This window comes from Drosophila erecta, unplaced genomic scaffold (assembly GCF_003286155.1).
Source record: "Drosophila erecta strain 14021-0224.00,06,07 unplaced genomic scaffold, DereRS2 tig00000219-arrow-pilon, whole genome shotgun sequence".
Lineage (NCBI taxonomy): Eukaryota > Metazoa > Arthropoda > Insecta > Diptera > Drosophilidae > Drosophila > Drosophila erecta.
In genome coordinates, this window is record NW_020825213.1 from 869,619 (window position 1) to 897,579 (window position 27,961).

Below are 27,961 nucleotides of genomic sequence, written 5' to 3' on the forward strand. Positions count from 1 at the left end.
GAATGCGCCTCAAAGTCTTGTGTGCGCCCAGGCATAATTAATTAGTTTAGCAATAATACTGATTTTAGCAATTGAAATGTATTTGTTGAGATCAGTTTTACTTGCAAATTTCGAAACATTACATTTTTAAGAACAAAAGGAAGAGACTCCATCACTGTCGGGCTTAGGGTAATCATTTAAAAGCAGTATCGCTCAGAAATCTCATTATCAGATTAATTGAAGATTTTAAGAATTTTGTTTAAAATATCTTGGCCATTCCAGACAAAAAAAATCTTAAGATGGGCGGCAGGGAATCGTGAAGGTGATCGACCACAAAGTCGAGATCATGGGCGTACAGCGTACCCGTAATTTCATCGCGGTATTGCTGGTGCTTATAGCGATATTCAGATTAGTAAAGGCTTACAAGCGGTCAGGGCAGCGGAGTAGTGCCGACAACCATAATCCGGAAAGGATTGTGTCCAGCATTCCGCAGCCTCAATGAGTACATCTAAAAAGGCAGAGTCCACGAACAATGTGTGAGCAGTGACAATAAAAGAAAATCAGCAAATTAAGCTCGCGTTATTATGACCAGCAATTATAAATAGTGAACCGGTGCATTCTGATTACGAATGCAACTAAAACAAAAACAAAACAATAACTTTTAAAACAAGTACGGGATTCAAGTGATTGGAGAATTAGATAGCGGTCAAAGCATGCCGCAGTGAATCAAACCATACTACGATACAATTATATATACACGTAAGTATACTTAGTGTATATTTTTTATGTCTATTACGTTCTTTTTGTTTACTCTTCAAATAATTAGTGCACGAATATATATGTATGTATAATCTCATCAGCATGCATAGCGGCACCCAGGATCCAACGCGTCGAGATCTCATCGCTTAGGATTAAGGTGGGGTAAGTTTGACAGACCACAGTCTCCGTATTTTCTTTATATGTCTTTTATGTATGTATACATAACATATATACATAACATACATACAGTATATTAATTAATTGATGATAATTCGCACCGTCTTGCGATGTTGTCATCCGTCAGGTTTTTCTCCATAGGTGAAGGGCTTCCTTCGATGACTACTCCGAGGGGAAAGATTGTTGTTTACCCTCCCTTTTTAACTACCAGCCTTGTGGTCTTGCAGAGTAAATAATAAAGATATGTTTTACGACGTTTAGTCGGAGTACAAGTCCCGAACTCTTTTATGAACTCCAAGTTACGTTCACTCAGCTGGTCAAGATAAGGGAGACTCAGAATATCTCTGTTGGCGTTTATGTTCAATGATGGGGAACTCGCTGTGTGCCACGTAGGTAGAGTTCTGTCCCGTTGTCCACCGTGATTGGCCGGTCATTGATGATGATAATTCCCTTATCCACGCCGGTTAGCGGGTGTAGGTCGCTTGGCTGCGACTCGCAATGCGCTAGCACGCCTACTTGTAGTTCCCTGGCGCATGAGCTTTCCTTTGATATTTGATAAAAGGTAGCCTCCGGCGTTGGGGTGCAGTTTTTGATTGTATGGACTTCTTCTCCACACTTTGCTACCATATTGTCGGTTATTCGCAGCATGACTTCTTTGCAAGTGACTTTCTTACAAGAACATTTTATTTTGGGGAATAAGATAATGAAGTGTATCCTGTTAGGAGACTGTAGTATTTTTACAGACATAACATCCCCTATGGGAGTATCTGTGGGTTCCTTCAACCAAACTAAAGTGTATCCTGTTAGGAGACTGTAGTATTTTTACAGACATAACATCCCCTATGGGAGTATCTGTGGGTTCCTTCAACCAAACTGATTTTAGGTCTGCTTGATCTAGGATATTTGGACTAACAATATTATTTTTCGCCAGTGTTGCAGCCAACATTAAATTCTGTAATTCGATCATTAGCATTCTATTCCTAGCCAGCTGTGTCTCATATATATGAGTCAATTGAGTCGGTGTCAATTTGGATATTTTTATGTGTTTGCAAAATATGATTTACAGTTGTTATTAATTGGAATTGACTTTGTGCTCTAGTATTAATTTTGATTTGCCTATTGTTTGACTGTGTCAACTGCCACTCTGTGAACCTAACTCTTTCTAGATCGCCGGCATCCGGCGTTCCACTTCTAGCAACTTCCTCATGTGAGACTGTGGAAACATCTCATTTAACAAGAAAATAACAACAAGACAACAAATATAACAAGAAAATTCTGCACCTGTGGAAATGTATTTTTTAGTCGGTTTTTCTTGTTGGCTGAGGTTTGTCCCATCACCAATTAATTTTAACCTACAACTAAAACATCGTGCCTTTGGCAACGGACTTAATGTCTACTAAATTGAAGTTTGCCAAACGGCTGATAATAGGTAGTAATAATAAAAAGTTTAAAATTAAGCGAGTGAGTCACTTTAAGTTGTCTTTGTGAACCACCCTCCTTTCAATGTGGACCGTGGTCCCCAGGTCTGTTTGTATGGCCTTTTCCTCACACAAAGGAGTGAGTTTATTGCCAAGCCGTCTATTAGTTTTGACCAAAACCTTTTCGCCCACTTCGAAGAATCTGTTTTGCCGAGATGCATTCTCCCTAGACCTCAGGGCGTCGTCCGTGTATTCTTGTATTGTGTCGACTGGTCTCTTATCGATGACCGAATGGATTGATTTGTTATATGTGGTAGTGGCTTACAAGACTATCACAGTCTACCACAGTCACTTATGCCCTTGTCGATTTTCAGGCACCTGGCGAGCTCTAGTAAAGTGCTATGAAAGCGTTCCACTTGCCCGTTTGAGACACTGTGAAGGGGTTGCGCATTTGCGATGTTGACGCCAAAATGGTTGTCTAGCATGGCCGTGATCGTGTGCGATTTTATCGATGGCTCGTTGTCGCAGTAAATCACTTTGGCCTTTGGGAAGAAATGAATGATCTGTAAGGCCGGTTTCAAATTCTCATTGTTCTTGACGGCAGGTGCTGTACGACGGAGAATTTCGAAAACTTATCAATGCAAGTGAGGAAATATTTTTTATTCGTTGAGAAAATGTCTATGTGTAGCATTTCTCCTACATGTAAAGGAATCGGTGACTCGCCAATCACTTGTCTTTGGATGCCTATCGTATTTAGCTATCGCGCATGTTTTGCAGTTTTGGACAATTTCATTGGCCAGTTTGGCCATTTTGGAAAGTAGTACTCGGTGAGAACCTGCTTGATATTTTCTTGAGCCGACCGGTGGGCCCTATTGTGCTCTGCTAATTCTTTTTCCTCCTTTGTGTCTGTAACACGGTTTTTGCAGTGCCAGAATTTTGCAGTCGGGAATCTCCGGACTAATTCGTCCTGCACCGTTGCTAGCGTGTGCAAATCGCAGTAGAGGGCGGTTTACGCCCTTGGGGAATATTGCATCCGCAAGGTCATTGAGTAATGACTCCTTGTCGGTGAAGTTGATCGAGTTTCGTTTCTTATTTTTAAAGAGAACAAAGGAGCGTTTTAGCGAAAAGCGCGAATGACAATGGCTGATTGTCGGTGAAGATAGTTATATCTTTCATCGCATATAAAGAGTGTCGCAGTTTGGCAAACTCCCAAACGATGGCTAATAATTACCTTTCATTTGTGGCGTAGTTTATTTCCCTATCCTTTTATGTCCTCGAGATCGTTGTAATAGGACGGTTCTCTTGTGAAAGCACTGCTCCAATACCTCCGTCGTTAGATGGAATGGCTTCTTGTAATCCGGATGCCAAAATGTTGCGCAGTTTTTCGAAAGAATTTTTTTGCGCCTCATTGAAGTGTACTTGGATGTGTCGCGATCTATGTCTGCTTACACTTCCATTTTCGCCCGTTAAGATGTCCGAAATAGGCCTTGCTATGGCTGCAAAGTCCTTAATGAAGCATCTGTAATAGCTCCCGAGGCCTAGGAATGACCTCAAATACTGTTTTTGGTTCCGGAAATTTTTTTATGGCCCTGACCTTTTCTGGGTCGGTGGTAGTGCCATCACTGGTTACGGTAAAGCCAAGAAAGTTTGCGCTTTTTTTTTTTTAAAAATTGACTTTTTTACTGAGACTCTCATGTTTGCATCGCTTATGGTTTTTAAAACCCAATCCACGTGCAGGACATGAGCATTCTCATTTTCTGAGAAGATTATTACGTCATTGACGTAAACATATCAAGTCTTGTCGATCTGAGAATGTCATCAATGGCTCTCTGGAAGATGCTGGAAGCATTTCTCAAGCCAAGGGGAAGCCTCTTGAATTCATAGTTTTTTCACTAAGACCACATCATACCCGGTCCTGAGGTCCAGTGTCTTGAAGAATTTGGCCTTGCCTAAGTTGCCCAGTATCATGGAGATATCTGGCACTTGAAATCTTCTCAACCTTCTTACCCCATTTCAGTTGGGCGGAAACAAGGCAAAGTAATGCACCGGCCTGTGTTAACAGATCGGCCCCGATTATTCCATCGAATAGTGTAAAATCTGGTAGAATGAAAAAGGTCACTTTCAAGTTAAAGATCGAGACGAAGCATTTTTTTGTAACAGTGGTTTTGAGTGCCATGAATTGAGTGAATTTTGAAAGGTGAGTTCACCGGGAGGATACCCCATAACTCTTTGTGAGGTCGAATGAAATTTTTTGACGAGCCGGTATCTTAAAGGAAGTTCATTATTACCCCCGCTACTCTTTGTCTGATGACGGGTAACAGGGATTTTCCCCTACAAAATTGGAGGCGGTGGCGGCATATGCTCCTGTCTTTTTTTCCGCATTCTGTGTAATAAAGTTAATTTTTTGTTGTTTCCTCACGGCGCCTGTGCGCTCAGAGGTGGCTGGTCTTCTGTTTTGGTAGGCACTTGCCTGGGTCGGCTGCAGCATCTTAGAAAATGAGGGATCGACCTCCATAGACTCTGGTTGCTTTTATAATTTTTGGTAATGTGCGGGTCGGCGTGAACCTGTGCTTTATGCTGCCTATTGAAATACGGATTTTTGGCATTATTTGGTTGTAGGTGATGGTGGTCGTACTTGTCAAGTTGACGACCCTGAGTTTTTGCAGTAGGTTTGCGATCTTTGTCTTCCTGACTTTTTGCGAAACTGGCTGCAAAAACGTACCTCTCGTGGTTAGATTGCACTTCTTGCGCTAAGGCCAGAGCTGACGGCATGTCTTTCGGCTTTGCCCCGAAAAGCACGTCAGTGAGGATGCGTTTAAGTCTCGAAATGAAAATACGCAAAGCGTCATCTCGAAATTTTTCGCACAATATTTTTGCCGTCGACGGCTCGTAAGACATATGAGCTATGTTTGTGAGTAAGGTGAGCTTTTTTTCGACCTCATCATAATACTGTAACAGGGTCATGTTGTTTCCCTGTCTTAAAGTGCTCATGTCTTGTTCAATGACATGTATTGGCCGCTTGTCACTGTTAGTGAAATTAAGTCGATTTATAATAGTATCAAAATTCAGTACGGTGCCAAACGAGGATAAAACATTATCAGCCGCGCCCCTATCCTTGTTTCTAATAATAGTCACCGCCTCGTAATGGCGAGAGGTGCCGTTGAAATTTTTAAATATGCGATATGCCGCTATCGCTGCTTGTCGCCATGAAACGTATGATTCCTGTGACCCTGAGAATTTAGGCAAATATTTAACGGCGTCTAGAGTTACGCTACATGGAGAATTATTATCTATGGGTTCGTAGGTTTTAATTACGGGGGGCCACGGCTGTGGTGGGCGTGACATGAGTTACTGCCAACTGGCTGGTCAGTTCCTGAATTGACTGACCCATTTCATTTTGTGCGAGTTGGTTTCTGGCGCCCTCTTCCGTTTAAGTGTTGGCCACAATTGCCTGTATTACAGCTTTGAGCTGTTATGGATCTATCGCCATTGCTGGGGGATTCGACGTTACACGTCCTAGAGAAGAAGCTAGATTTTCGCTATGGGACTCTGAGTATGGAGTATGGTTTATTATTCCTATATTGTGAGAATCCAGGCTGCATGAGCGGCCCAATTCGCCTAGATATGCAAAAGCTGCCTGTCTCGGTAGCAGTTGACCAAAGACAAACAAACAATAAATAAAGACAAAGGCTGCAGCGTCGATTGTCGCGCTTGACGAATGAAAACATAAAACAACAATGAAAAGCAAACGTATGCGCTATTATAAAAAATAATTATTAAATTTTTACTTTTATTCACTTTGATACGAGCCCCGTGTTTTAGTATATTTGCTGGATTAATAATTTATTTTTGTTCAAAATAATTTCTGTTGAAAATAATTTTTTTGTTTAAAATAGTTTTAAAATAGTTTTTTTTATTAAAAAAAAAAAACGCTGTTGTGCAGCGGTTCGTTGCACATAAAAATATTAACAGACTTAAAATGCGTTTAGCATTGGTTTCCACTTACATGATTTTTTTCTTCAGTTTTCACCTTCACTTTTCCCGCGCCGTTTGTTTTTGCTTTGCCGCCCGTGGGTAGCAATAGCGCGTTTGGGTAGCAATTTTTACGACTAGTTGGGCGCCTAGTTGAGCACCGTCTTGCGATGTTGTCATCCGTCAGGTTTTTCGCTAGAGATGAAGGGCTGTGTTTTTCCGGCACAATGCTGGGTCAGCACATCGATATTATATTTCATGCACTGAGCCAACTGTTCTAGTACGTTGACTCGTGTTAACTTATACATATAAATATATATATATTCTTATAATAGCGGTAACCAAAAGGCATTAGGCATAAGGGATATTTTTATGTTAACTTCTTCCAAGGCAATCTATCTCATGAATCAAAATAAGATGCCCAATGTTTAATACTTTTAAAAATAAATATGACTAATTTTTGTATTATTCGTTGCACAAGCCAGCAATATATTAACCAATAAAGAATGCTATTAATTTAACTACAACAAAATTAGTAGGTAAATATTTTCACAGGGGGTTTTGAGGCAAGAAGTGGAGTAGGTCAGAAATGATGACATAACGTTTAACGAACAACCTTGACAAAAGGGGATCGTATTGCGCGGCCAGCGACGATCTATTTGGCACACGTACGTGTGAAGGGGAGAGAATGTGGCTGAAACATTGCCCTATCGCTTTGCGATCAAGCTAACAGCTAAGCTTGTGGGGCAGTGAGGACTGATGACCGACGAACGAATTCAATTAATTTTACAGGCACTTTAAATATTTATTCTCTGGTGCGTGAACATCGGATGCCTTTCCCTCGGCCACAGTCCTTTTCCAGGACACGGACACTAATACGCCGACGGAACAAAGCCAATAAAAAAGAATCAATACTTATATCTAAGTGAACCACCTTGGACGGAAAACAATCAAATAAGGCAACGTAGGACTTGCACGGTGGCCTTCCTCGAATTTTCAATGTCGTATAGACCGGGCCACAAAAATCAACGCCACATATCGCAAATACTCGGAGATCATGGAGTCTAAATTTCCCATAATTTGTGTTATCAGTCGAGGCTTGCATTTAAAGCAGCGCACACATGACCGAACTGTCTGACTGCAGAGTTCCTGAGTTTACGATCTAAATACGTTGTCATAGGATGCTCACATGCGTTCGAGGGGCGACATGATAGTTTGAATGGTGCAGATGCCGGACGTACAAATTGGGAGCATTTCGTTGAATCAGCTAGGGAAACTTGGCATCGTATGATATAGGAGCGTTAGCTAGTCGTCTCCCAACTCGCAGCAACGAAAAGTTGTTGTGCCCGTGTCTTCATGAATGAATGGGTTCAATCGTTGAAGACTTGGGAGCCAACCTGGAGCCTTTACGAACCTTTTCCATTTCAATTTGATATTCGTGCTTTTGAACTATTTCGATAATTTTATGAAAAGCTTCATTGTATTCAGTCGGTGACAGATTTTCTTCGAAAACTATTCTCTTGTCTTTGCGTTTTCTTATAAAGCGGAACAAATAAGCGAAAACTGTAAGCAGTTTAAGGTGAAGAGAATCCCTTGAGACATCCAGACAGAGACATCCAAAAAATCGGAAGTTTTCACAGCAGCGGTCAATCCGACTGCAGTCTTCTTGACGCAAGACTTCATTGTCCAGCTCGAAATGTGCATTCTTGAGCCACTTTTCCTCTTTGTGCTTCATAAATAGTGAATAGTCCAGTGAACCAGATTGACTGCCCAATTTCGTGTGCTGGGTTTTGCTTTGTGGTAACATACCTTGTAGCTTCTCCTGACCATTCTTGAATCTCCGCTACCCTGTTCGAAACGAATGTCGATGAATGTGGATGAGGTCGAATTCAGTGAAGAGTAACTTCAGAATCCGACCAGTATACAATTCGTTCTATAGGGACTTATAATAAGGGTTTGATTCTATTGCAGAGATCTGCGAGAAGGTGAGCGGCACATAACTCAAGCCTTGGGAGCGTTTTGGTCTTGAATTATAATATATAACCTTCGGCAGTTTTCCTACGAATATAAACGCAAGCTCTCATGGATGCTTGGGCAAAGGAAACTGTACCGGTGACATCGGGTCGGTATGCAGGAACCGAGGAATCGATATATCATCCAGTTGAGACAGAGTGCTTTTTAGCATATCCCAAGCTGTTTTCAAATGCAGGATCGACTCATTCCAATCTAACTTATTAAGCCAAAGTTTCTACAATGGGATCTTTCCATTACTGACAATGAGACTTAATAAGCCAAGGGGGTCATACAGACAGAAAATAGACAATTCACGAGCAACCCAAGACATTAAGCAACCCCTGAAAGAAACATTAATAAACTTTGGTATTCCAGAAAAAGTGATAATAGATAACGAAAAATCCCTTGGATCAGATCCTATAATGCGGATGCTGCAAGATCAGTTCAATAAAAAGGTCTATAAAGCACCATCCTACAACAACGATTCAGCCAACGGTCAGATAGAACGATTTCATTCATCCCTTTCAGAAATTATTAGATGACAAAATTCATATATGACATATAATGAGAAAATTCAAAATAATCATAAAAAATGATTACACAGTTCATCAAACGACCTTATAGAGAGATCAGTCGTCAAGTATAATTATTCAATACACTCAAACACAAAAAGGAAACCGGTCGATTTATTCTTTGGCAGAAAAGTATCAAAACAACAAAAGATTAGGCACCAAGATGTCAGCCAGATACAAAAAAGAAATTGTCAAGAAAAACAGAAGCACTACAGTACTAGCAGAAAGCGGGTGAATTATTTATAAAAAAACTCATTCGAAATTAAACACCCTCATTTACAAAGCCTTCTCACTGTGTGTGCTGCGAACGTACAGATAACGGACTACACTAATTCGGAAATTGTGACACTGACTACTGGACTAGCCAAGGTTCAAACAGGGATCTTTAGATTTATCCATATTATTGACATAGATGAATATGAAAATACCATCGATAAAATTAACCACACAGCCTTAATAAAATTAATAACTTGCGATCCAATTCTACCCTTCATAACAGAGAAAATCAGGACTGCTAAAAACCTAATCAACAGCTTGAAAGTCAGGAGTATAAGGAAAAGACATATACAGGGTGCGTTATGAAAGTAATGCGCATGGTTTCATTGTCACGTAACTACCTGTCGTGGCACGCTCGGACCTGTCTGAAAATTTGGGGCGGAGCAATAGAAGTGGTAGGACGTGTCGTAGAGCGAAGTCATTTTTTCTGTTGTGTCACGGTGCGATGGAGCGTTCGCTGGAACAGCGGTACGCCATAAAGTTTTGTGTGCGACTTGGCAAAAATGCATCGGAAACTCATAAAATGCCTTTAAGGAGGAGTGCATTTCGAGATCTCAGTGTGGAAGGTGGCACAAGGCCAACAATTCTTCACAGCGCAAAACTCGAACGTTTTTCTGCTCCTCCGTCAACACCTTCGGCACAAGCTTCGCACTGACCTTTCGCATTTGCAAATCCTCCGTCACTATTCCATGTACCGCAAATGTTGACAAGTTTAGGATGTCAGCGATTGCCCGGATGCTTAACCGACGGTCTGAACTCAAAGTTTCTCGCACACGGCGAACGTTTTCATCAATTCGTGCTGTTGTTGGACGTCCGGAACGTGGATCGTCGGTGACCTCCTCTCGACCCTCCTTGAAGGCCTTGTGCCACCTTCCACACTGAGATCTCGAAATGCACTCCTCCTTAAAGGCCTCTCGAAGCATTTGATAAGTTTCCGATGCATTTTTGCCAAGTCGCACACAAAACTTTATGGCGTACCGCTGTTCCAGCGAACGCTCCATCGCACCGTGACACAACAGAAAAAATGACTTCGCTCTACGACACGTCCTACCACTTCTATTGCTCAGAGGGAACTGAGACCGAGCGCGTTGGAAAGGAGAGACTCCGCCCCAAATTTTCAGACAGGTCCGAGCGTGCTACGACAGGTAGTTACGTGACAATGAAACCATGCGCATTACTTTCATAACGCACCCTGTAGATCTAATAGGTGCTTGGAAATGGCTGGCTGGGTCCCCGATAGCAGAGATTTTGAAATAATTAAAAAAAATAATAAATTCAGCTCTAACTAACAACAATAACCAGGTTATTCTTAAAACAATAACCAGCTTAATTCTTAAATTATTTTTGTCATTGACAAAATAATTAAAATCTCTCTGGCCAATAGAAATTTAATAAACAGCCTAAAATATGAAGAAGACGCTCAAGGGGATCTTAGCACCACAATAATGTTTCAAATTCAAATGCTTAAAGAGGAAATTCATAATCTCATCAGGCCATACAGTGGACAAAAGCAGACATTAGCAATCCTCAAATACTAGAAGACTAGGAGATCAATGAACTTAAAAGAATATTAGATCAGAATCAATTACCTTACACAATTTTTGAGGAAAAATGGCACATTGCAGAAGTAAGCATAGTAAGTAACGGACGGATTGTAAAAATCCGTGTAACCGATACCAGGCTATGCGAAGATATTCTAATTAAACCAATACAAATTGGCCAATAAAATAGAAAACGAAAATGTAATTAGATGTAGGGAAAAACTGCAAAATAATATAACTATAATGAAATACAATTTGTAAACATAAAAATATAATAGACATTAGTAATTCATCTTGCCTATTAAATCTCCTTAGAAGTCGCCCTGCCACCTGCACTAGAATCAACAACCAACACATCCCCACAATCGATGAAATCTCACTCGGAGTTATCCTATCCAACAAGTTCAGCGGCAAGATCTCAGTCAACGGAGCAACGTCAACTCTTAATGGGTCATTTGTCATTAACTTCAGCAATACCACAATAGAAATTGATGAACAAGTTTTCACCAACAAGTACACCGTACACCATCAATCTATGACGGCAATCTATCAAACCGAGATGAAAATTAAAAATCTAAAAGAGAAACTATTACTAGGATTGATCAAGGAACTTAATGTCAAGAATACTAAAACCCTAGAGCTGTTAAAGACGACCTCTGACAAAGCCGATATTCTGATGGCCTGCGTTATAATCACCGGAATCGTCGTAATAACGATCCGCATCTTGATTAAGAAGGTTAGAAAATTCCATATCAACCGAACCACCAATGACAAACAGATCAACGACCGCAACCAGTGGGGACATTCGATTTTAAAGGTGGAGAAGTTAACACCAAAACTCGCTTTAAGTCGACTTTACTATTTATCTCGACTGAAATATGAATACTCTAGCCACTTAAATTGATCGAAGCGCAATGACATGGAACTCCTACTTTTGCAGAACCAGGGCCTCAAAATCTATTGAAACAAACGTTCGTCAACCTGTTCCATTTGCAATAGCATATTTTTAATATAAAGCAAAAATATATAAAATATTTTTAAAAAATGCGTGAGGGAGGCCTAAGCTTCTGATATTGTCAAAAAGTTCGGCCATCTGTATGGCCGCTACATAAATCGATTTGCTGGTTGGCCAACACGATGGGCGCCATTAATAATATATACTACAGCATATCACGAGTGAAAAGAATACTAGTGTATTCGATTGGAACTAGCTGATAAACACATGTTGCTACCGGCACTGCTCAGAATCGGCATACTAGGGGTTTCTTTAAGTGTACCACTCGAATTGTTGGTGTCGTATGCAAAAACATCAGTAAAACTCACGTGCTATAGGGAATTATAAAATAAGCGCAATCATCCCAAAATAAGAGAGAACTCTATAGTCGATTTCCCCGTCTATCAGATACCCGTTTCTCAGCTAAACATATAACATTTTTCAAAAGTGTGGACGTAAAAGTTTTGGGAGGTTTGTGGGCGCTAACGCCAACTCTAAAGTGAGCATGGCAAAACGTTTTTTGGCAATTAAATATAACTTTAAAAGAGCAACAAAAAGATAAAAAATATCAAAAGATTTGTCAAACGTGTGGGAGTGACAGCTTTTCGCGGTTTGTGGGCGTTAATTAGGGCGTGATAACATTTAGAAACAAACTTGCGCTGCGTCTATGTCTCTGGAAGTTCCTGAGATCGAGGTGAAAGACAGGACGGACATATCCTGATCAAGAATATATATACTTTATATGGTCGGAAACGCTTCCTTCTGCCTGTTACATACTTTTTGCCGTATCTAGTATACCCTTTTACTCTTCGAGTAACGAGTATACATAATAAAAAAGTTCTCAAAAGTGTGAGTGTGGGTTCCGACTAGGTTCCGACTAGGTAAGCAACCACTAACAGTTCTGCCCAAAATTGATATATAAATGCATATTGTCTAATATCCAGCGTATTTCCAATCATGGCAAAGAAGCTTCCTAACCCGCTATTGCTTCCACTTCTCAAAATAATGTCGGCGACGGACTGTTCTGTTAGTGGACTCTTCTAAGTATTTAATGTTGCTTACCTCCGGGAAATAGTTACGTCGAAGATAACTAAAACTTGATCGTTACTTGTTGTTCCCCTTTTTTTCCGGACAATGTATATGTTTTGCGAAAACTGCTTTCCCGAGCATCAAGGGCTCTCCAGCTTTTTTCAAGACTGACAATGTCCACTATTTGACCGGTAGATGTCAGGTTTTCCACATCCATAGCAGAAAACACGGCGATCCCTCGCATAGTCATGTTATCTCTGTCCTGTTATGTCACAATTCCAAATTTTTAACTTTATGGCCTCAATTTCTTCAACTTCTGGATCTTTTTTATGAAGTTGATCCTGAAATTGGGATTCTCTTTCGTTAAAAGTCTGTCTTTAAGGCGGCAGTCGACTGAACGTACTATGTGGATTACTGAATGGATTGCTGCGATACCATGGTAGTCTTCATTAAAGGATTCATTGTGTTTCTGTGCGTCTTTAAACTGCGTCCTTAAAGTCCCGCACAAGTCAATCCAAATTATGATTGGTACAGCCTTAAGGTACCTACAAAACCAAACCTCTGCTGCCCCGCAGTCAAACATGTTGCTCGAATATCGGGCCAGCAAACTGAAATTCCCTACTAGCGTTTGTCTAGTCAATGCTTCGCCTTGTTAAAGAAAGTCGTCAACTGAAAGGAAACCCTTGCCTGTATATCTCAATTTTATTCATAATTTGGCTCGTATCGTATCTTGACTTAGAACGAATGCGTCTAAATGGAAACTAGCTTTGGTGTTTATATTACCGGATTGTCTCAGGGAATTTCTGTTGGAACTTGATCTGTTTTTCTGTCTCCTGTTTCTGTTAATTCCATTGTAGCTCTACAAACGGGACACAGCTTGCGGCTTGTGGTATTAAAACACGCCTTAAAAAAGGCAAATTTTACTGAATCAAGAAATGCTTTAATTCGACATTACTATTTATATCGACTGAAATATGAATAATCTAGCCACTTAAATTGATTGAAGTGCGATGACAGAAAAAGTAGAGAAAGTAGGAGTTCCACTACTTTTGCAGAAACAGGGCCTCAAAATCTATTGTCGTCAACCTGTTCCATTTGCAATAGCATATTTTTGATATCTAGCAAAAACAGAAAATATTTAAGAAAACAGTGTGCGTGAGGGATTAGTTGGCCTAAGCTTCTGATATTGTCAAAAAGTTCTTAGATACAGATGGCCAGCTAGCTTGCCGGCCGACACGATGGCGCCAATTAATAATAATGCAGCATATCACGGGTGAATAGAATACTAGGATATTCGATTGGAACCAGCTGATGGATGTACGAGGTAATACAGTACACGTTGTTACCGGCACTGCTCAGAATCGGGATAATGGGGGTTACTTTAAGTGTACCGCTCGAATTATTGGCGTCGTATGCAAAAATATCAGTAAAACTCGCGTGCTATAGAGAATTCGAAAATAAGCGTAGTCATCCCAAAATAAGAGAGAACTCTATTGTCCAGTTCCCCGACTATCAAATACTCAGCAAGTGGAAGTGCGATCGATAAAAACTGGAAAAAAATTAAAATAAAATCAAGAGAGAATGATATAGTCGAGATCAGATATCCGTTCCTCACCTAAAAATTAAAGCTTTTTCAAAAGTGCGGTCGTAACAGTTTTGGGAGGTTTTTGGGCGTTAAAGTGGACATGGCAAAAAGGTTTGTTTTTGGAAAACAATAGAATTTTACAATGCTAACAACACAAAAAAAAATATTAAAACATTTGTCAAAAGTGTGGGCGTGCCAGCATTTGTGGGTGTTGTAACATTTAGAACTAAAAAACTTGCGCTGCGTCTATGACTCTGGAATCTGCATGTCAAGTCTCAACTTTCTAGCTGTTATAGTTCCTGAGATCTAGACATACTTTTATACGCACATACGAACAGACGGCCTGAGTCGATCAGTCAATTGATCACGATCAAGAATATATACATATAATATATATATATATGTATATAATTTAAATGGTCGGAAACGATACCTTCTACCTGTTGCATACTTTTTCAACGAATCTAGTATACACTTTGACTCTACGAGTAACGGGTATACAAATGAAACGAACTCAAAACAATTTTTAAAAGTGTGGACATGACAGTTGCATGCCTAATCTCCATTTAAAAATTATTTTAATACAATATTACAATTTAGTTAACGAATATTTGTAAATTTAGGTGACGAACATTGTATAACACAAATAAAGATTAAAGCAGGACCGCCTCAAGCAAACAGACTATATAGTTAATAAATAAAAGTTCAGGGACGATAGCAAGACTTTAACGACTTTAACTAGAACTCAGCCACAGTGTGCAGAACTTAAATATCTTACCGTTTGTTGCCTTCGAAGTCTTCTAGTTCTACACGTAATGAATATTCCTCGTTATTTGTCAACATATATATGTTCTCATTACCAAGCCAAAAGTCTTTGCTTGGTTCACCGAATCCATTTTTGTAATCAGCCCAATCTCTATTGAAGTTTTCACGGGAGTCCTTAAAATCGTCGCGCCTTTGAATTACCTAAAATCATCGATGTTGATATGAATGTGGTAGCCGTAAGTAATTACTTACCGTCCAACCTCCATCCGTTGTTTCTTGATCGCAGTATACCTTTAAAAACCAATACGTTGTACCACGAATTTGTAAATAAAATACTCCTGATTGTTTCATTCCAGCATTTAAAATGTCTACACAGGAAAATCCCTTAAATTAAAATATATAAATTGTGAATAAATACAAGAATAAATAATATTGTAAGCTTTGCACATATTTGTTATTTAATTTACTCATTCGGATATTCTTATTTTTATACTCTATATCTGGATAAGAAACTTCAAATGCCGGCTAACAACATCTTTGCCCCCATCTTTGCCTATAATTTAGATATCCGATATTAAGTTAAGGGAAATGAATAATATTTTATTGTCTTCTGACTCCAAAGCAAACGGCCGTGTTATTTTTCTGTGCTCCGTATTTCCGCTTTGCCAAAGTCAGCGGTGGGTCTTAATAAATTCTTTAATAATTCTTTTTGTATACATATTAATTAAAACTCCGTTCGCTTCGCAAGTGAATCTTTTATAATTTGAGCACAATTTTAAATATGTATTAAGCCTTTTGAGTTTTTTAGTTTTTTTGTTTTGCTTACTCTCTCTTTCATGTGTGTTTCGTAGTGATGTGTGGTGTTCTTTTTGTATGCACATTAACTGCACTGTGCGATCGCTGTCTCGCAAAGTACGACAGGAACGCCTGCTGGGTATACATCTACATACCCACGCTTGCCCGTGGTTTCGGCAGCTCCTAGACCGGGCGACGAAAGTCACGAGAGACCTGGTAGGCTGTGGTCCACAGCAAGCACCCAAACGTCTCTAAGAAGGAAGTCAAGTCAAAGTGCGCAACGAGATGGCCACGTTGCTTAGTTATTAAGTTTACGAGTTGAGAGGGCTTGCGCGTGGTGGTGCGAACATACGTAGCCCTCGTCGAACGAGATAAAGAAGGTGGTCGCAAACCGGATGTTTGGTCAAGTGCGCCTGGAGTCAGAAACCTAAAGTCATTGTTAGAAAAGTTGACACAGCAACTACGCCAGCAGACGTTAAAAGCAATCTATTTAAAAATAATTTTGCGCACAGGATGGACATGGCACCATTTTTAAAGGCCATACGACTTGAAAAGCCATGGTCGGCACAGTTAATGTGACGTTAGACTGCCCAGTGTATGCAGCAGTCTTACCAAGGGCGCAGTGAAGGCATAAACATATTTAACTTCACAAAAGCGAAATGTGGTCGAGGGGCTGCTATAATAACTTGGTAGCGCGAATTCTGGAGTCTGGTAGCCTGTTCCCACTCTTCTAGGAGCACTCTGGGAAGCCCAATGTGCTGTCTCACGGATTAAGGATTTTTTCGGATTTTTTGGCTCAATTTTTCTATGCTTTGTATACTGCCAGTTCGGCACCGATCTCGAGTCGTACCTTCGATTTATGGAGGCGTTCTTATTGCTGGTTCGCAGAAGTTAACATGCCCCTCTCCCCGGCCACAGGGAAAAAACACCGACCCGGCAACAAATCCAGAGCCGAGGAGTTTTAACGAACATCGCCAACACGAACTCGGCCGAAGAGACATTTTGCCTAAGCATACAATTTTTGTAATAAAGAGATTTACTCTCGTTCCATACCCCGAACTACACAATTGTTTTTGAAAGCTTTTCCTCCCCCGGCCACAGGATTGTAACTGGCGTAGCCGGACTACGGACAAGGGATTAACAATGCCCACTACGCTTATCGTTCTAATTCTAAAGAGGTGATGAACCTGTGACGGCAGTGGTTGTGGGGATTTTAGTAGTGAGTGGTGAAATAATAAATTAAGTAAAAAGTTATTGAATCATAATGACGTCCAAAGCAAAAGAAACAAACAAAACCAAGTTCAAATTGCTTCACAGGCGACCGTATATGTGTACATCAATCTCTGATAAGGCACCGGGATCGCTTGTGCGGGACAATTTACAACAATTATACCAACAAGTTGCTGCGTGTGATGACCGTATAAGTGTACATCAATCGCTGATAAGGCACCGGGATCATCCATACACCCCAACTCATAAAATGATACCAATAAAAAAAAAAAGAAAATTTGACATATCAAACTGCTGTGCGTGGTGACCGTTTGTATGTGGTTGGTATGCTTTTTGGTTATTTCACCAGAATAGTAATTTCATCACTATGGGAATATTGCATCAGCCCATCTTTGCATTGCGAATGGTTGTTGTAGTTCTGTAGTTCTGAGAACAACTGTTTTACGCGGCGATAGGCTGGCGCCGCTGTCGCTGACTGCGAGTTTTAACATAGTTCTGAGAACAACTGTTTTGCGCGGCGATAGGCTGGCGCCGCTGTCGCTGACTGCGAGTTGTTTTAAAAAAAGAAGTGGTAAAGAGCTAGATCAGTCGAATATTAGACTTCATTGTGACTAGAACTCGCTGCGCAGGAAGTGGTGAAGAACTAAATAAGCCAAATATTAGACTTCATTGTGACCAGAACTCGCTGCGCAAGAAGTGAATATATATGTACATCAGTCGCCGCCAAAGCAACGGGATCCTCCGCACAGTGAAATAATTTAAATAAATGTGAGTTGTGTGATTAACGACCGAATATGTGTACAACAATCGCTGTTAAGGCACCGGGATCGTTTTCACTTATCAATTTACATGAACCCAAATTTATTTTACATATAAAGGAAAAAAAAAATAAATAAAATTAAAATTTGACACAGTAATACACTTTCCTTCGGCAAGATCAAGTAAGCATGTATGTGTATGCGACGCATCACTGTACATTGGCTGCCGCCAAGAGCTGATGTCGCGCCAGAGTGGCGTCGCGACGGTTGACGCCGTGTTCGCTGTACACTGTTGAATTCTTTTTGCACCCCACGCACTGCGAGAATAGAACCACTTCAAAAAAAAAAAATAAATAAAAGCAATACAAATAATTCAAGAAATATACATATGTATATAAAAAGAACAACAAAAATAAGAGAAAACAATCCACAAACATCTTAACGTCTATTGTCACATGTTCACTAACCTCTAAATTACACTCTATTGAATACTTATTTAATTTATGCATTACAGTTAAAGTCGAAAACAAAAAAAAAAAACTACAAAGGTGGAAGTAAACACAGCAACACTACACGAATGACATACAATCAACACTAAACACCGGGAAACAAGGAAAAGAGGAAACTGCGTAACAGACACACACATACAGGTTCTCTTTTATTTTCGAAAGAATACACACATATTATAATACACATCTAAACATAGATACATATACATAGTATCACAAAATATAATACAATATATTACTACATTAACGTACAAACGAAAACAATACAAAACAAACAAACACCCAAAATTTTCCCTGTACAAAAAAAAAAAGAGAACAAAAAACACATACATATTATTAATTTACCTATTTACACCTCACATATTATTATTATTTTATATACACATGCACATTACTTGCAAACAAAATACACGTAAATGTTAAGGAAAAAAGCCAAAACCGGTAACACAGTTAGGGGCAGATTAGGGTTAAGGAGCGGATCAGGTCTATCTGAGATAAGGGAAGCGACAGGAACAAAAGAGAAAGACCAGTCGGTTCCATCCCAAAACAATAATCCCACCAACGCTATGGATTCCGGTAACGCATCAGGGCCACTAAGTCCCACCGTTAGCAATTCTTCAATAAACACAAACCTTAATCTACAACAACTACTAACCCTTGTACATCAACTACCAACTTACGAAGGCCCACCTGACAATCTTGATAGATTTATAGACAGAGTAGATCAGCTACTTTTGTTAGCCTCGTCAGTGGGCCAAGCAACATGCGGACAGTACTTACTTGGAACTATCTGTGACAAAATTAAAGGCAGGGCAGATGAAGCGCTGAATGTCTGCGATGTACTCCTTAGTTGGGATGACATCAAAGCAAACCTCAAGAGACTATACTCTAGCAAGAAAACAGAAGAAATGCTTGTTAGAGAGCTACACAATTTTCCGGACGGACTCACTATGGGGAAATTATATTACTCAACCGCAAAAATAAGAAGCGAACTAATGTCACTCGCCAGAGAAGCAGACCCTAGTGGACAGTCTCTCGCGGCCAAACGTGACCAATACGACAGATTCTGCCTAAATGCATTTTTAGTTGGATTAAAGGACCCACTTAGGTCAGCCATTAGGTATCAAAGGCCAGAGACAATCGAGAAAGCATACGAGTACGGACAGATTGAATTAAACTTCTCTAGAAGCCTGAACAAACACCAAGAAAACCGACGACGCGAAAGGACAACCAACTAATAGTGACTACAACAGTCGCCACGACAACAGAACTATAATAACGGCAACAACGCTCGTCATGATAACACCCGACATGATAACACCAACAATGACAATAATAGCCGCTTTATGCAGAGACAACAAAATTTTAACAACAATAATAATAGACGCTTCACACGTCAAAATAATTCCCATAACGATAGTAATGGTCGACAAGATAGAAAAACTCTGGGCAGGAACCCCTTCCACAATAACGACCAACCAGATCAGACCCTAAGTCACCAAAACAGGAACAACCATAATCCAAGCGCTCCGCTATGTAACATCAACGATGATGCAAATTTTCTAGTAGAAGCCGCGGGAAGCCAGTCGGATACATAAGCAAGAAGACTCACGGATCTTCCTTGCCATTTGTTTTCTTATCACCAAACTCTATGGTGTCAAACCCTCTCAAATTCCTTATAGACACAGGATCTACTTACTCTTTCATAAATCCAGCACTTATTAATGAAGATCATATTAAAAAACTAACCTCAGATATCAATATCCACACTGTCCTCAGTACATTCAAAATTCGGGAATATACAGATAAATTAAATTTCAAACAATTCGGAAAAATGATCAATTATAAGTTCTTATTATTTGATTTCCACCCCCACTTCAATGGTCTCCTAGGCATGGATATCCTATCTAGCCTAATTGCAAAAATAAACTTTGCCGAATCCATACTAGAAACACCAGAAACCGCCATCCCAATCCTCACAAGGGCAAACCCTGTAGACACATTACATAACCTGCCACAAAATACCAAAATGCTACTTCCGCTCCCAGTAAACTTCATGCAGGGATACTTTATATGCGAAACCACAAATTTGGATAATCAAATATCCATAACAGGCGGTTTATACACCGCAAACGCAGGATCCGCCTATTTCGAAGTCTGCAATAACTCAGACCAGATCCAAACACTTTACCTCGAGGAACCGTTACAGGCAGAAGAGTTCTCTCCACGAACCCACCAATATTTAAACTGCATGTCCACGGCAACAGATACAGAACGACCGGACGACCAACAATTAAACATTCAGACGGAACACCTCAACAGCGAGGAGAAACAACACATACTCAAACTATGCAAGTCATTCAAAAGACTTTTCCACAACGAAAATAACCAACTAACGTTCTCTAACGCCATCAAACACTCTATACCAACAACAGAAAATACACCGATTCATACAAAACCGTACCGTAACTTATTTGTACATAAAGACGAAGTTCGAAAGCAAATTTCAAAAATGCTCGAACAAAACATCAACCATGCAACCGTCTGGATCGTACCTAAGAAAAGTGACATCATAGGCGAAAAAAAGTAGCGCTTGGTAATCGATTTTCGGAAATTAAATGAGAAGACTGTCTCTGATAGATACCCTATCCCGAACATTACAGATATACTAGACAGCATAGGAAAGACCATGTATTTTACAACGATAGACTTAGCAAGTGGCTTTCACCAAATTCAAATGAACCCACGCGACGCGAGCAAGACGGCATTCACCGTCGAAAATGGGCATTACGAGTTCACGAGAATGCCCTTCGGCCTTAAGAACGCCCCTGCCACGTTCCAACGCGTTATGGACAACGTTTTAGGTGACTTGGTCGGTAACGTCTGTCTCGTCTATCTCGACGATATAATAGTATTCTCACCCTCACTCCAAAAACATATAGCAGATATTAAATCGGTTTTCACAAAACTCCAAAACGCAAATCTAAAAATCCAACCAAGCAAGTACAGCTTTTTAAGGAAGGAAATCGTTTTCCTGGGGCATATCGTAACCCAGGAAGGAGTCAAACCAAACTTAAGATTCAAACCATCAAAGACTTCCCCTGCCCAAAGACAACCAGGGAAATTAAATCATTTTTAGGATTATTGGGTTATTACAGGAAATTCATAAAGGACTTCGCGAAAATAACTTAACCCATAACGAGACAGTTAAAAGGGAAGAAATCTATAATAATAGACGATGAATTTAAACAAGCATTCGAAACGTCGAAAGATCTTCTTTGTGAGTGATCCCACACTCATATACCCTGATTTCAATAAACCGTTCACGCTGACCACACCGCAAGTAATTATGCGATAGGCTCTGTGTTGTCACAAGGCCCAGACACTAATGACAGACCCATATCTTTTTCTAGCAGAACACTATCGGACACGGAAATCCGCTATTCTACGATAGAGAAAGAAATGCTAGCCATCATTTGGTCTGTAGGTCATTTCAGACCATACCTCTTCGGGCGTAGATTCAAAATAGTCACAGACCATAAGCCCTGAATCTGGCTAGAAAATCTGAAAGGCCAGAATCCAAAACTACTTCGATGGAAAACTATCCTGGCCGCTTACGACTACGAAGTCGTATACAAAAAAGGGTCGCAAAACGTAGTTGCTGAGGCACTCAGCAGAATTGAGTCAAACTTAAACATAAACGAAGACCCACAAATTATACCCATCGCTTCGCAACCATTAAATCACTTCAATTGCCAAATAATATTCCGTACCGGATCAGCAACTGTGAGACAAGTAGAAACACCATTTATCCATAAGTAAGACACATAATCACAGAACCCGTACATACTTTCGACTCCGTTACAAACACCCTCCAAACAATCCTGAAACCGAATAAAACATTCGCAATATTTGCACCAGACGATATTTTCAAAATAATAGAAGAGTCCCTATCATCAGCTTAAAGCTGACAAATACATAGAGCTCATCGTTTGCTACTATTTTTCCAGATTTTAATAATATATTCGTATTTATATTCAATAAAAGTTTATGTGTAAAGTTCATTTGTAAACGGTAGCTAATTCGAGCTGTTATCCTATTATTATAGGAACGATTGTGACTGTTGGGCTGCCCACTTGACACTCGTCGACGAATGAGTTGCACTCCTCCCTTTGTTTTCAGATTATTTACCACTCTGTGTGAATCTTTAATAATTACGATTTTATAAGGGAAGCGTTCCCTACAATTTTTAAATTTGGTCTGTCGGGCAGATTTTTGTACAGATTTTTGCGAGCCTCTGATCATTTTTCGTCCCGGCGTAGTATTCATTAAATGCCTTTCTTATGCGAAATCCTCTTGAGGCATCCCGCTTTTGTATATACTGCCGGGGCAATCTCGTTTTGAGCGCCAGATGTAACGAAACTGTATTTTTTGGGCTGCTCGCTATAAAGTACGTGCGCCTTACTCAGATTAATTTGTGTGCTTGTCTCACTCAATTTATATAATATATAACGTAATCGCTCTGTAACGTAACAATGCAGTTTTGCATTTCATTGGACTTTATTCTTGTTAAGGCATATTTTGTGCTAGTCACGTTCTGCCCAATCCCATCTGCCCCCGCCGTACTTTTTGTTTGCTAAACTACGCCTGTTGCGTTCAATTGTTAGATTTAAAAAAAAAAAAAAAAACAAAACAATTAGCTGCAAAGTGCAAATCCAATGTATTCTTTTGTAAAGGCCACAACACAAACGTAAATTTACAGCCCTATGAAAGGACTTTTATTTGTCCTTAACGCAGTAAAAATTAACGTAACTTCCAACTGCACATGGATGAATGGATAACTTATTATGAGCTAAGTCAACTGCTCCATATTCATCAATGGGACAATATGCCGAATAAACATAACAAAACCTCATGACATTAAGACCATAACTGTAGTGGATACGGCAGAGCCGCGTATTTCCGACCCAGACGAAGCAAGTATGCAACAAATTATTGGAATCAGCTTGGCCTGGCGGCTACAAAACCATCTGGAAATACTTACTCAACTATATCTAATTACATATCTTCACACAACACATAAAAATAGTAAGTAACAAATCTTCCCGAACATCTTAAAAAACGATAAATTGATTTTGGGGAACGGCAAAGGACAAAAATAGGCAAAATGGAGAACAAGCCCACATAAGTCTTAACATAGGGACGGCTTGGACAATAATGTTATTTACGACCACCAAACACATATCCACCTCGAAGAATACGTACATACATATTGCATACACAAATCGTGGAACTTCCGGACCAGTCAAATATCAGAAAAAGATAAAAACATTATTGATCAAAAAATTAAAAACAGATATAAAAAAAGTTTTCTTCTTTATTACCTAGTGCGGGTGATACTAGATCCAAGAGGGTTCTGATAACCGGATTAGGAACTATAGTAAATGCAGTCAGCGGCCACATGGAAGCCACTGACAAAGAGAGCATCAATTCAGAATTAAAACATTAGAACCTAAATGAACCCAGTATCCCAAAAATTATAATATTTTTTAAGGGATCAAGGAATCAAAATAAAGAAGGACCATATTTACGATTTATTATCACTTGAAAATAGTTCCGATCTTGTCTTCGAATAATATACATTGTACCAAATTTCAAATGTACCGTTCATTTGGACGGAACATGTTAACCGGAATTCTAGAAGGATTTATTGGTTTGTGAAACCTCTGCTGGCATTCCATAACATCCAATTATGCCCCCACAACCTACTCGTCAACAGGACAGCAACTTGCAGCACGGTAGTGGCAAAGAGGTAGTGGAAATAAAAGCTGGATGAATTTGCTTGAAATATCATCACTTATTCCTAAAGTTGATTAGGCACATTAACATCTCGTTACAATTTAAGGAGAAAGGTTGCGAGTTAACATGCCCTTTCTCTCCGGCCACAGAGAGACCACACCCTGCAACAAAAAACTGAGAGATGAGTAATTCCACCAAGATCGCCAATACGAACTCGGACGAAGACGCATTGGGGAGAGGCATACTACTTTTGTAATAAGGAAGAGGATTCTCATTTCATACACCAAGCTGCTCAGTAGTTTTTCTTGAAAGCTTTCCTCCCTCGGCCACAGGATTGTAACTGGCGCAGCCGGACTACAGACAAGGGATTAACAATGCCCACTACGCTTATCGTTCTAATTCTGATGAACATGGGACGGCAGTGGTTGTGGGGATTTTAGTAGTGAAATAATAAATTAAATAAAAAGTTATTGAAACATAATGACGTGCAAGTGCAAACAAAACAAAAGAAAGAAACAAAATCAAGTCCAAGCTGCTTCACAGGCGACCTTATATGTTTACATCAATCGCTGATAAGGCACGAGGATCATCCATACACCCTTACTCATAAAATGATACCAATTAAAAATGGTAAATTAATCAAAAAAAAAGAAATTGTTGACATATCAAGCTGCTGTGTGTGGTGACCGTTTGTGTGTGTCGGACAGCACTTGGTGTGCGTATTTGGGAGAGTATTGGTATGCTTTTTGGTTATTTCATAAGAATAGTAATTTCACCACTATGGTAATATTGCATCAACCTAAACTTGCATTGCGAATGGTTGTTGTAGTTCTGTAGTTCTGAGAACAACCGTTTTGCCGCGGCGATAGACTGGCGTCACTGTCGCTGGGTGTGAAAAGAGTTAGATCAGTCGAATATTAGACTTCGTTGTGACCAGAACTCGCTGCGCAAGAAGTGAATGTGTACATCAGTCGCCGCTAACACAACGGGATCTTCCGCTCAGTGGTTTATAAAAATAATTGTGAGTTGTGTGATTAAGGACCGAATATGTGTACAACAATCGGTGTTAAGGCACCGGGATCGTTTTCACTTATCAATTTACATGAACGCAAATTTATTTTACATATAAAGGAAAAAAAATAATAAATAAAATTAAAATTTGTACACAGTGATACACTTTCCTTCGGCAAGATCAAGCAAGCATGTATGTGTATGCGACGCATCACTGTACATCACTTATACAAGCTGATGTCGCGCCAGAGTGTCGTCGTGACGCTTCACGCCGTGTTCGCTGTACACTGTTGAATTCTTTTTGCACCCCACGCACTGCGAGAATAGAACCACTTCAAAAAAATTAATAAATAAATAAAAGCAATAAAAATAATTCAAGAAATATACATATGTATATAAAAAGAACAACAAAAATAAGAGAAAACAACAAAACAATCCACAAACATCTTAACGTCTTTTGTAACATGTTCACTAACCTCTAAAATACACTCTATTGAATACTTATTTAATTCATGCGTTACAGTTAAAGTCGAAAACAAAAAAAAAACTACAAAGGTGGAAGTAAACACAGCAACACTACACTAATGACGTACAATTAACACTAAACACCGGGAAACAAGGAAAAGAGGAAACTGCGTAACAGACACACACATACAGGTTTTCTTTTATTTTGGAAAGAATACACACATATTATAATACATTCAAACATAGATACATATACATAGTATCACAAAATATAATACTATATAGTACTAAATTAATATACAAACAAAAACAAAACAAACCAAACAAACACCCGCAATTTTCCCTACACAAGCAAAAAAAAAAGATAAAAAAAAACCTACCTATTTATACCTCACATATTATTAATATTTTATATACACATACCATAACCATACCCCAATATATAATTATTCGCGATTATTTGCAAACAAAAATACAGATTTCTTCCCAATACACGTAAATGTTAAAAAAAAAGCCAACACTAGTAAAGCAGTTAGGGGCAGATTAGGGCTAAGAAGCGGATCAGGTCTATCTGAGATAAGGGAAGCGACAGGAACAAAAGGACACCTGACAATCTTGATAGATTTATAGACAGAGTAGATCAGCTCCTTTTGTTAGCCTCATCAGTGGACCAAGCAACATGCGGACAGTACTTACTTGGAACTATCCGTGACAAAATTAAAGGCAGGGCAACGAAGCCCTGATGTCTGTCTCCTTAGTTTGGATGAGATCAAAGCAAACCTCAATAGTCGCTAGCAAGAAAACAGAAGAAATGCTTATTAGAGAGCTTCTTCCGGATTTCCAGTATGGGAAAATTGTATTAATCAGCCGCAAAAATAAGAAGCGAATTAATGTCACTCGCCAGAGAAGCAGACCCTAGTGGACACTCTCTCGCGGCCAAACGTGACCAAAACGACAGATTCTGCCTAAATACATTCTTAGCTGGATTAAAGGACCCACATAGGTCAGCCATTAGGTATCAAAGGCCAGAGACAATCGAGAAAGCATACGAGTACGGACAGATTGATTTAACTTTTCTAGAAGCCTGAACAAACACCAAGAAACCCGACGACGCGATGGCCCAATATACAGAAATCACCTATACGCGAGAGGACAACCAACCAATAGTGACTACAACAGTCGCTACATACCACGACATCAGAACTATAATAATGGCAACAACGCTCGTCATGTACGACGATATGATAACACCAACAATGACAATAATAGCCGCTTTATACAGAGACAACAACATTTTAACAACAATAATAATAGACGCTTCACACGTCAACATAATTCTCATAACAAAATAGTAATGGTCGACAAGTTAGAGTAACTCTGGGCAGGAACCCCTTCCACAATAACGACCAACCAGATCAGACCCTAAGTCACCAAAACAGGAACAACCATAATCCAAGCGCTCCCCTATGTAACATCATAGATGATGCACATTTTCTACTAGAAGCCTCGGGAAGCCAGTCGGGTACATAAGCAAGAAGACTCACGGATCTTCCTTGCCATTTGTTTTCTTATCACCAAACTCCATGGTGTCAAACCCTCTTAAATTCCTAATGGGTCTACTTACTCTTTCATAAATCCAGCACTTATTAATGAAGAATTAAAAAAATTACCTCAGACACACTTTTCTCAGGACATTCAAAATTGGGGAATATACAGATAAAATAAATTTCAAACAATTCAAAACATGACCAATTTTAAGTTCTTATTTTATTTCCACCCCCACTTCAAAGGCCTCCTAGGCATGGATATCCTATCTAGCCCAAATGCAAAAAAAAACTTTGCCGAATCCATACTAGAAACACCAGAAACTGCCATCCCAATCCTCACAAGGGCAAACCTATTTCCGCTCCCAGTAAACTTCATGCAGGGAGATTTTATATATCAAACCACGAATTTGGATAATCAAATATCCATAACAGGCGGCTTATACACCGCAAACGCAGGATCCGCCTATTTCGAAGTCTGCAATAACTCAGACCAAATCCAAACACTTTACCTCGAGGAACCGTTACAGGCAGAAGAGTTCTCTCCACGAACCCACCAATATTTAAGCTGCATGTCCACGGCAACAGATTCAGAACGACCGGAAGACCAACACTTAAACATTCAGACGGAACACCTCAACAGCGAGGAAAAACAACCCATACTCAAACTATGCAAGCCATTCAAAAGACTTTTCCACAACGAAAACAACCAACTAACGTTCTCTAACGCCGTCAAACACTCTATACCAACAACAGAAAATACACCGATT

At 39.7% G+C, this 27,961-nt stretch overlaps 1 protein-coding gene across 6 annotated transcripts in view; it reads right to left on the minus strand.

Moving 5' to 3' along the window:
* LOC6541715 (angiopoietin-2) overlaps positions 1-27,961 on the minus strand; it is a 93,444-nt gene that overhangs the window by 33,533 nt on the left and 31,950 nt on the right. For 5 of the 6 annotated variants that reach the window (XM_026982826.1, XM_026982825.1, XM_026982827.1 and 2 more), the window contains 2 exons: positions 15,333-15,464; positions 15,094-15,281 (listed from right to left, as the gene is read on the minus strand). In XM_026982826.1, the coding sequence (XP_026838627.1) occupies positions 15,094-15,281; positions 15,333-15,464 (320 nt within the window). Of the gene's footprint in view, positions 1-6,580; positions 6,605-15,093; positions 15,282-15,332; positions 15,465-27,961 lie in introns of those variants that run through there. The other variant, XM_026982830.1, reaches the window with a different exon arrangement.